General features: G+C 34.0%; 1 protein-coding gene and 1 pseudogene across 2 annotated transcripts in view; one reads left to right on the top strand and one right to left on the bottom strand.

Moving 5' to 3' along the window:
- The window catches only part of LOC143905518 (uncharacterized), a 5,031-nt pseudogene extending 1,182 nt beyond the window's left edge, over positions 1 to 3,849 (top strand). The window contains exons 3-7 of the transcript XR_013259219.1: positions 2,697 to 2,800; positions 2,876 to 3,062; positions 3,189 to 3,384; positions 3,481 to 3,570; positions 3,632 to 3,849. The product of XR_013259219.1 is annotated as an uncharacterized LOC143905518 (transcript). The remainder of the gene's footprint in view (positions 1 to 2,696; positions 2,801 to 2,875; positions 3,063 to 3,188; positions 3,385 to 3,480; positions 3,571 to 3,631) is intronic.
- Positions 3,850 to 9,290: 5,441 nt separating this feature from the next.
- LOC143905528 (uncharacterized) lies at positions 9,291 to 10,516 on the bottom strand (the record flags this gene model as incomplete). Its single annotated transcript, XM_077420989.1, has 1 exon — positions 9,291 to 10,516. A coding segment is annotated over one exon (897 nt), but the record flags the coding sequence as incomplete, so codon positions are not given.
- Between the last annotated feature and the right edge of the window lie 1,518 nt (positions 10,517 to 12,034).

Genomic DNA, 12,034 nt, shown 5'->3' with positions numbered 1-12,034 from the left:
AAGGGAGATTTAACAACGTCGCAGCGACTGCACCTCACATAACCTTTTATCTGTCAATGATTTTTGGGCATTTTCCATTCGAAGAACAACATTATTTTTAGCAAATTTTCCTCTTTTGATACCACGTAAGACTCTATCCTTATTTCTCCATGAATTGGTCGGGCTTGGAGGAGTCATCCCTGGTAACCATCTCCGATAGAAAACGATAACAAAATTTCTTATCGTTTTTAATACGGTTAGTGAATCGTTTATTTACGGTACTCTATCAGAAACTCACGTTACAAAATACTTGGGATCCTATCGTAAATGTCTTATCAGCTATACATCAGTTTTTATCGTTTTTAATATGGTTAGTGAATCGTTTATTTACGGTATTCTATCAGAAACTCACGTTACAAAATACTTGGAATCTTATCGTAAATGTCTTCTCAGCTGCACATTAGTTTCTATCGTTTTTAATATGGTTAGTGAATCGTTTATTTACGGTACTCTATCAGAAATTCACGTTACAAAATACTTGGAGTCCTATCGTAAATATCTTATCAGCTATATATCAGTCTCTATCGTTTTTAATATAATTAGTGAATCATTTATTTACGGTAATTTATCAGAAACTCACGTTGCAAAATACTTGGGATTCTATCGGAAATTTCTTATTACCTTTATATCGGTTTCAATCAGTTTTTAACATAATTGAAGTTTCGTTTATTCACACGATACTCTATAAGAAATTCTCGATACAATACACATGGGCTTGCATCCTAAATTTCTTATTAGTGGTGCATCGGTTTCTATAATTTTTAATGGTATTAAAGTAGCTATAATTGTCTTTTTAATATGGTTAATAGTGAACCGTTTATTTACGATGCCCTGTCAGAAAAAAATTGGAAAAATTTGAAATTTCTCAGCTATACATATCAAATCAGTCAGAACATCTTTAGATGTTTGCTACTCTACATGCCACCGGATTATAACCGTGTAAAAGAAAAATAAACCGTATCAGAGATCTTTCTATGATAAAGAAAGAACTGCATTTTTTTTTAATAATTAAGCTTCCACCTTTGCGACAACAGCACCAGGAAGCCAAGGGCCAAAATTTTCACGGTTATTAGAGAAATGAAAACAACATTTACATTAGAAACGTCTTATTTAAAATTGCACTAAAATACAAATAAAATATTTTATTATTTTAATCTTAATAACAAATCACACACACACACACACACACACACACACACACACACACACACACACACACACACACACACACACACACACACACACACACACACACACACACACACACACACACACACACACACACACACACACACACACACACACACACACACACACACACACACACACACACACACACACACACATAAAAATACTTCGACGAACTTTGTTTTCGAAGATGATAAGTTGTATGTCGGAAAATCCTGATAAGAAACGATAGATGTGTGTTCGCGCGGTTAAGTCGTATAAATATCGACGAGATGTCTATCGTTTTAACCTTATAAAAACATATGCAAAGTAGAAGGTTTTCAAACGATTCAATTTATATCATTAATATACGATAGAAAACGAACCGATTTGCTGCCGTACAGAAGATGATAAGTTGTATGTCGGAAAATCCTGATAAGAAACGATAGATGTGTCGGTTCGGTTAAGTCGTATAAATATCGACGAGATGTCTATCGTTTTAACCTTATAAAAACATATGCAAAGTAGAAGGTTTTCAAACGATTCAATTTATATCATTAATATACGATAGAAAACGAACCGATTTGCTGCCGTACAGAAGATGATAAGTTGTATGTCGGAAAATCCTGATAAGAAACGATAGATGTATCGGTCGGTTAAATCGTATAAATATCGACGAGATGTCTATCGTTTTAACTTTATACAAACATATACAAAGTAGAAGGTTTTCAAACGATTCAATTTATATCATTAATATACGATAGAAAACGAACCGATTTGCTGCCATAAAGAAGATGATAAGTTGTATGTCAGAAAATCCTGATAAGAAACGATAGATGTATCGGTTCGGTTAAGTCATATAAATATCGATAAGATGTCTATCATTTTATTCTTATATATCCGTATTAATGCATACGGTAAAATTATTACCATAAATAACGATACATATTATATCGTGTATATACGATTGATTCAGATGGGCAATAATTGTACATATAGAAAACGATTCATAACTATAAAATTTGTATAGTTATTTTCTTATTCGGACCTAAAACGATAGAAACCGATTCAATTCGATTAATGTTTTATCTGTCTTCTAAATATGCAACGATAGAACCGATAAGATACGATTAAAAACGATACAGATATAGCTGTTTTTAATCGTTTTTTATCGGATATGGTTACCAGGGATTGTAAATTCATAAAAGTAAACGCAGACTAGACTTCACTGACTAGAAAAGGACCACGCTCATATGAGCAGAACAGCGAGACTCAAGTTCGTGACGTTATCACATTTTCTCGCATATAAGAAGCCGGAGTCAAAGGAGCACTTACACGATATTTTTAATTTTTCCTCGTTTCGACTAATACGGGTATGATATAAGCTCTAACATCTTCAAAATTCATGAAAATATTTTATAAATACTTAGAATTGATGAATTTGAAGATTTTTTCTTCATCTCTCGACTGACTAGAGAGTATACCTGTAGAACCTCCTTAATAGTGCTCCAACTTGTTTCGGAGATTCCCCGGCGACAGCCTGTATAATGTGTAAGCGCAAATATTCGCATCAATATCCTTACTCATTCTTCAGGTGTATTCTCCAAATGTTGTATTATTTGACATTAGTTCTAGAGCTTTACATTTCATTGATATTTATTCTATATAGGTTTCCCTTGGAAAAAACAGAACTTCTCAATAAATGGTTGAGAAATATGAATCTGCTAAACTGGAGGCCTACTCAAACAAGTCGTTTGTGTTCAAGTTACTTTGAAGCATCTTGTTTGAGGAAAGTAAAAGGGAAATACTGGGCATTGAAGGAAAATAGTATTCCAACAATATTCACTTCCAGTGACTATATAGTTTACCGTATGAAACTCCAGGTAAATTAAACATTGATAATTTTATTATAATTTTTATCCAATGTTCACTTTAATATTAAGAAAGAAATTATGATTATAGTAATAAAAAGATAATTTTTAATTCTTGATTCGGCAGAATTCCTTACATCTAAGAAAAATATTCCACCTTCAACTGAAAGCAACATTATAACAAACTCAGTACCACATCATGAATCGCACAATGTGTTAACAATCAATCCAATTTCTGTTGACAAGGTAAGAAGAAAAAGCTCTCATGATGTTAGCGACATAACTATGAAGACACTTCACAATTCTGGTAAGGACTATTCAAGGATGAATGATGAACATATGTATGAGAAATGAAAAAATATATGAAATAAGAAATCATAACAAATCGTTGACAATTTTGCAGATGATGCAGGAACAGAATTAACGTCCATGCAATTCGACTCTACAACAGCATCTCCAGTTTGCAAATCCCAGCGAATTGTAAACCACACACGATCACACACGCACGCACGCACGCACGCACGCACACACACACACACACACACACACACACAATCGATATGAAAGTTCTCCCACAACGCTACGTCGTAGATTATTTGTTTGTGAACAAACGTTGAAGAGACAGGAAAAGATCATCAAATTGCAGAAAAGGAAACTCAATCGATTGCAGAAAAAAGCATCGTCTTTCCGAGAGGTGATCGAGGAGCTTCGTACATATATTAAAGATGTTATCTTTCTAATTATTTAAAAATTGGAAACTATTGAGGAGACGTTTCGCTGGCATTTATCTTTTCAAATTTATATTTTTCTCAATGTTGTAAGTATTTTAGATATATATTTTTTATATTACACGTTACGCAATATCATTAGTTTCAAAACGTAATTGTGAATTTTTTTATAATTAATAGATAACATTTTCTATATTTGCAAATATTTTATTTTTATAATCTATAAAAAATTATTAAGAAATTGTAAATATAAAGAAACAATTTAAAATTCCTCGTATCATGCTAAGTTAATTGTATTATCGCAATTGAAATGTATAATAAGAACCTTTATTGAATGAATAAAGAATTATTGTCTTATTAAAATAAAATCTTGTAATATTTTGGGCTATTTTATAATTTGTTTCGTCGTTTAATGCTGGTTTTTTTTATTAATAACAGCAAAAACATTACGTAAATGTAAATTTTAATCAAACTCATTTGAATTTTCCGCGCTCGGGGCCAAGTTGCGGGCTAAAATGCCCGTTTTTACCAACGCGGCTTAAGAAATTAATGTAATGACATTCGGTTAAGTAAAGTTTACCAAAATATTAGTTTTTACCACTGATAAACTCACGTTTAAACGTACAACGTAAATCGAGTTTAATTTAAACGACCAATATTGACCGTTTAGCATTTTTAAAGTTATTAATCTAGGCTAGAGTTGTAAAAGATTTTGAAACAATTGATTTATAATAAATTATTTATATACTGCTATTTATTGGCACAATTATTTTTTTTTTTTTTTGAACATAATATACCTTATATTTATCTAATATATACTTGTAACTTTTTTAACACATATAGCGTTTTATATTGCGGTTGCTGATATAAAATAAAAATAACTTTGATATTGCTATATTAACAATAAATTTATAAAAAATATTAACTTAAGTTTATTTTTCACGTTTCTATATTTATATGTTTAAGTTTGTATCATTTTAGTAGCAAAAATTTAAAATTTGTGTACATTTAGCAAGTTTATAAAAATAAACATATTATAATAGATTTCGGACGAAGAAAAAAGAATAATTTCTATAAAGATTTAAAACCCAAAAATCCTCCGTTTTTTCAGAAATATTTGCATATACCTATAAGATAACTAGCAACTACTTCTGCATTTATTATAGTGTCCAAAAATACAAGTACAATAAGAAGAAAATGACTTAATTGTTTAAAAATCGTACCATAGATGTTAACATTCACAAAAAAAGTACTGGAGATTGTATAGACATTTATCTTACTAACATTTTAAGGTAATTATTTACAAAAAGACCCCACTCGCCAATGACCTTGATCTTGACATATGTTGTCAAGGTCACCCTCCTGAGTGACCTTCAGAAGTTTTTAACTGGCGGTCATTTTTTATTAAAAAGTTATTATTATAACAAAAAAAGTTTAAAAAATATAGCAATTATTTTAAGTACTGAGAGGCATAAACGACTAATATTACGTTTTTTTATGTTTTTTTACGTTTCAACAATTTACTGCTTTAAATGTTGTGTTTTGGTAAAGCAGCGACTTTTTCGCGAAATAAAGTATTCTCTGCTTTAACAAAAAGACTTCAATTTATCAACAATTTACTGCTTTAAATGTTGTGTTTTGGTAAAGCAGCGACTTTCTCGCAAAATAAAGTATTCTTTGCTTAAAAAAAAAAACCGTAATATTAATCGTTTATGCCTCTCAGTACTTAAAATAATTTCTATATTTTTCAAACTTTTTTGTTAATAACTTTTTAATAAAAATCGACCGCCAACTAATAAGGCTGCGTTTTACTTATCGCTCACAACGCTCGCGAGCATCATTTCGTCCTTGTTTAACATTTGACAAACAACAAGGATGAAATGATTCCACGAGCGTTGCGAGCGATAAGTGGAACGCACCCTAATAACTTCTGAAGGTCACTCAGGTGACCTTGACAACATATGTCAAGATCAAGGTCATTCATTGGCGAGTGGGGTCTTTTTGTAAATAATTTCTTATTTTAATAAAATATAATGAAATTGTACATACAAATATACACGTATCATAAATAGTTTAAATAATAATAAAGTAAATACATCTTAAACATCCTGAAAAGTTAGAAATGTGTAAAATTTTGTTGTAGTGTGCTATACGTTAGAAGCTACACTAACCGTTTGATAGTAGAATAAATCAAACAATTGGTGTCAAATGTAATTTACTAGCGTTCTACCGAAAAAACATATTGGCGTTATCTATTTGAAAATAATAGTCCGCGCACTCCAACTAGTATTATATCGACTAATATAATATTTAAAATAAAAAATTGCTTAGATGACGTTTTGTATTTATTATGAAATCCGTTACCTATGACAATATTATTTTATTAATTAACTTTTTATGACTATAACTGTCTCATACCATACACAATAACATTCACGGAAAGATGTCGATATTGCAAAAAATCTTATATTTTATTACATAAATTTATTACAAACATATACCAAACAATTTTAATATTAAAAAACAGATGTATTTTGAATACCTTACAAAATGTATGAATATGTGTGATATCCCCAGTAAGCAATAAGCTTACTGGGAACCTTTTATTGCCTATACATATAAAACGTTTCAGATTTGCTGAATTACAGTCGAAATGTGATGTTACAAGAAGGTTACATGTTTAGCGAGAGGTGTAAGCAATATTAAGCAATTTATAGCAGATTGGATCAGACCTTCGATAAATTGGAATTAAATATATCCTTATTATTTCCAAACTTAATTATAGAAAGTAGAAAAACTTTTTAACAAAGACGTATATAGTGTGCAGCAGTACGCATTAGACCATGTGGACATATCATTAATTTGATCTACTAAGTCAATATCCGAAAGTTTCTTGTTTTACCCGTGTGGAACGCAAGAAAAGATTCCGTTAGGACACAAAGAAGTGTATGTGTCATAAATAATGTAAATTTATTTAAGAAAGTAGATAAAACTTAAAAATTAAATAAATGTAACAATTTAAATTCCAAAAAAGAACGTTTAGAACTTTCCTGGTATAACGGTTAATAACAAAATTAAAATAAATTCAAAAGAGTTAAATAAACTAGCATAATATGTACCTGCATTGAATATTCTATTGAAAATACTTGTGGACATTATTTGATAAGGAATTGCAAATTCGTTAGGTTTATATCGACTATAGAATACCCCGAGTACAAAGTTGTTTATTATTGTGACATTTTGTACTCATTATGAATTCCGTTATCATTGTCATTGTTAGTCTGCGATGATCTCTCAAGAGAGTAAGATCGCAATCAACGGTATGTATCTTCAATTTAATGTTAACATCTCGTGTCACAATAGAAGGTAAGATAAAATATATTATAATATACATATAAAAGTGTGTGTGTTATATAAAAAGAATATAATATAATATAAATACAATATTTGAGAGAGAGAGAAGGTAGATATAATTTAAAAATTAAATAAATGTAACATAATTAGGGGAGACCGGGGCGAAGTCGTCACTATTTTTTCGGTGCCAATTTTTAACAACAAAACAAATAATTTTAGTAAAATGTTGTATACCATTGTAAAAAATAAACCCTTAGCTATAAAATTTATAAGGGCATTTTTGGTCTACTTCGCTTTGTTCAACCGATATAGAGTAAAAACGACAAAGGTGCAAAAATTGAAATGTTAAAATTGCCAGGGCGGAGTCGTCACTCCATTCTTGGACTGGATTTTAAATGAAAATTCATAATTCCGATCATGAAAAAAGATAGGATACATTTTATTAATTATTTTTTAATAGAAAAATGGAAACATTAATTTAAAACACGATGGCGGAAAATAATTACTAGAAAACTGCACGCACTTATGTACCCTACGCTCGCACAAAATGTACTGTTTCTCATCAGCTCTGTTCCCTCAGTTTTCTGTCATCTCTGAGCACACGCAGCACATATTATCTAAGTCCTCGTCGGAATCCGACCACTGCTGCTTCCTTGACTTTGATTTTCGTCCGAAGCCTCCATGATATCGTGCGGCCATGTCATCCAAGTGTGCTATTTCATCATTATTCTTTTTCAGCCAGTCGTTCAATGTAGTTCTCGGGATTCCAAATTGTTTTGCGGCTACTTTTTTATCTTAATTTTATCTTTGGTCTTAATTTTGTCTCTTTGTCTTAATTTTATCTTTTTTCATCGCAAGAACTGCTTTCCTGAGTTGCTTCTTGTCGACGAGTCATTTTGCGATAGTACGTGCGTTTTTCTTCCAGTTGAAAAATACAATGACGCATTTGCAACAAAAAATAGAGTGAAACCACCGGGATAAAATCGTCACAGTGACGAGTCCGCCCCAGTGGCTTGGTGACGACTTCGCCCCGGACACAGATTTTAAGTTTAATCGCTCATGAAATATTAGAAATCAACGAAAATAAAAAAATTTTACTGGATTCGTGTTCAGCATGCATTACTCTTCAGAATCACTTATCTCGAGATTCGAAGAGAAGATAATATTTAAAATATTAAAATTTTTCGACGCGCAAAAAATATCAATTTTGACCTTCGAGAAAACACGTTTGCTTTAATGAAAATCACAACATGACATATAATCTGTCACTAAACTCCGTTGGTTACATGGGCACCATAAGTAGCGTTTAGCCATCACACAACATAGAGATTTCGAGATAATTGTAGTGACAACTCCGCCCGGGTGACGACTTTGCCCCGGCTCCCCTAATTTAAATTATAAAAATTTAAGATTGTACAAAACTCTTTTATAGTATATGTATAATGAGTTAACAATGGCTGCGTTTTGTCGAACCTCTGTTTAGCTAAGCGCAAAGTAGCAATTACCCTGATAGCACAGTGTCAGTTGGTGCCGTCATGATGCCGTCGTTGCTGTTAATATGCACGAATTTCGTGTATATTAACAGCAACACGACGACATCATAACGGCACCAACTGACACTGTGCTATCAGGGTAAGTGTAATTGCAGGTTGGATCCAAAGGTAAGAACCAATCACATTTATGTGATTTATTTCAATTGACTTATTGTTAAAATGTATTATAAGGAAGTATTTTTAAATAGGCCATTGAGATTTACTTTATTTGTTACAACGAGAAACAAATATTGTGCTTATCTGTATATATTTATTATGGATCTATTGCTGACGTTTTGTCGATTGTAAAGATATGTTAAAATATGATTTTAACATTACACTAATTTGTTTTACATAAAACTTTCCTTTTAGATTTAAATTTATTAAGATTTTTCGGCGTAAAATTATTAAACTACTTTATCAATGTGGGGTAAATTCTTCGAAAACAGAAATTGAAATTATTCTAATTATAAGATTTGTACGTTTCAACTACACACTTCTCCAACATTTCAGTTTTCTCTTTGAGTATGCACCTGCCTTGTTTTAAATGTTGTTTTCAAGAACTATAATCGAACTATGTATATATAGAATGTACTATAAAATTTTCTTGTTTTATATCTTCATTGAATAACGTCAAGATATTTTCTTGTCAGTTGGTTGTAAATTGCAAATAAATGTTTCAAATTTCTTGAGCATAATAACTTATTATTATTAATCTAATGATGTTAGACATGTATTACGATGGTTAACTGCTAGTATATATAAATATCTCCTATCTTATATTATTAATACTGGCGTTGGTATTTATATAAAACTACAACAATTTGGCATAGGATAACTTATAAATATTATCCTAGTGAATGAAGTAGATAAATAAGAGATGTATACCGAATAGTCTTCAGGAGTATTCAACTAGCCAGTCACAGATCTAACGATATCCTGCTGTAGGCGACGGAGGTAAAGGCGTAGACGAAGGATAGCCTGGTGTTGCCGACGGATATCCTGGGGTAGCCGAGGGATAGCTTGGTGTCACAGAGGGATATCCCGATGTGGAAGAAGGAGAACTCACAGTTGGGCCAGCAGGACTGTAGTTTGATGCAGAAGGAATGGAGACGGAAGGTTGGCTCGGAAAGTTTTGTTGCTCGAGGAACGTTCCACTGGACGCGCTAGCACTAGCCGAACTTGAGGCTGTCGCAAAACTTGAGCCACCAGCTGGACCGCTCAACTTTACCACACCCGTCGGAAGATTTGAAAGACCATCCAAAAGACTGGGCAAAAATGAAGGAGCACCTGCGGTCCCGAAACCTGAGCCACCAGCTGGACCGCTCAACTTTACCACACCCGTCGGAAGATTCGAAAGACCATCCGAAGGACTGAGCAAAAATGAGGGAGCACCTGCATTTGACGCAGTTGGTGATCCGGCGATGATCCCTTGCTGTCCGTACGGTGGTAAATACGTGGGCGCGGGTGTCGACACTGATGGTTGTTGATTAATAGAAGGAGGTAGATATCTAGCAGGCGGGCGTGGAAGTGGTGGTTGTGGTCGAGGTGGCGGTAGATATGTACGGCGTGTAGAAGGGGGAGGCGGCGGCGGAGGAGGAGGGGGAGACGGTGGAGGTGGCGGTGGAGGTGGAGGAGGTGGAGGAGGTGGAGGAGGAGGAAGAGGAGGAGGTGGTGGTGGTGGTGGTGGTGGTGAAGGAGGTGGTATGTATTTAGGTGGTGGTGGCGGAGGAGGAGGGGGAGGAGGGAGTGGCGGCGGAGGAGGAGGAGGAGGGGGAGGAGGAGGAGGAGGAGGAGGTGGTGGTGGTGGTGGAGGTAGAGGTGGAGGAAGTGGAGGAGGAGGAGGAGGAGGAGGAGGTGGTGGTGGTAAAGGAGGTGGTATGTATTTAGGTGGCGGAGGAGGAGGAGGAGGAGGAGGAGGAGGTGGTGGTGGTGGTGGTGGTGGTGGTGGTGGTGGTGGTGGTGGTGGTGGTGGTGGTGGTGGTGGTGGTGGTGGAGGAGGAGGTGGTGGTGGTGGTGGTGGTGGTGGTGGTGGTGGTGAAGGAGGTGGTATGTATCTAGGTGGTGGTGGCAGAGGAGGTGGAGGAGGAGGAGGTGGAGGTGGTGGCGGAGGAGGAGGAGGTGGCGGAGGAGGAAGAGGAGGGGAAGGAGGTGGTGGTGGTGCAGGATAAGAATAACTAGGCTGAGCGCTTGGATATCCTTGTTGACCACCTCTTTCCGTTGGTAACGAGAATGGCACGTTGGGTCGCTGATAAGAATATCCTGCTTGACGGCTGACGCGCGGCCAGCGTGCGCCAGCACAATTGATCACCAACAAGGTATATATTACCTAAAAATTATAACAAAATGCACTGTAGTGCCGAAATAAAAGCGAATAAAGAGACAATAATGTTGAGACAACTTACCCATTTTGATGGTAGCATAAGCATTTCGCGTATGCTAGTCGTGCAACATGACAGTCGCTTTTATACGGATGTTTTTACATTATCAGATTCATTTTCTGTGCCCTACCTGAAGACTGCATCCATCTAATGGCATTCTACTAACCCAAGTGATAGTTACAGCTTATTAAACTCGCTATTACACTCACCGCAAAATTGCGGGTTTCAAGTAGGACAATGGCAAATTTTCTTTTCATCTTGTAAGAAGCTCTTAGATATGTTGAAATAAAACTTCTATTTAGTACGACTATAATAATGTAAATATAGGATGTGAGCATCATAAACATTTACTCATTTTGTAGATAGACACTCTTATGAACAAATAATAAGTCATATTACAGAATAATAAAATTTATTTTCAATTACTAATTAGTGTGTAAAATATTTATTTTATTATATATCTATTTTGTTTAAAATAATGTTAACATAAATATTATTCATTCATTCATTCATAGATATTTGTCAATGTCATCAAACTTGCAGCATTCTCTCCGACTCATTTCATTTAACATCATGCGTTTTCTGACACATTCTAGATATGGCTTTGAAATAAATATTAAAATTATGTTATCTGCAATACATAGCCATAAATAAAACATTTTGTATTCTTTAAAAAAAAAAATATATATATATATATATTGCACATTACATTTTCCTCTCTTTTAAAAGTAATTACCTAAAAAGAAATAACAAACATCTCGCGCGTTGCACAGAGATGGTATTGCAACCGCATTGCAACCATTTCAAAATTATAAGACACGTACAGAGCCAAATAACAAGTTAGTATATGCATATAAGTGAGAGGAAAATACCGTCACGAAAATAGACTTATCTCGAAAATAGAAGTTGCAAAATTATAATATCGTAGTTTTGTACAGACGTACGTTGCACATAATACTTAC

The sequence above is a fragment of the Temnothorax americanus genome, unplaced genomic scaffold (assembly GCF_048541705.1).
Source record: "Temnothorax americanus isolate GAGA-0224 unplaced genomic scaffold, ASM4854170v1 Scaffold63, whole genome shotgun sequence".
In the NCBI taxonomy this organism is placed as follows: domain Eukaryota; kingdom Metazoa; phylum Arthropoda; class Insecta; order Hymenoptera; family Formicidae; genus Temnothorax; species Temnothorax americanus.
This window is presented reverse-complemented; position numbering and strand designations above follow the sequence as displayed.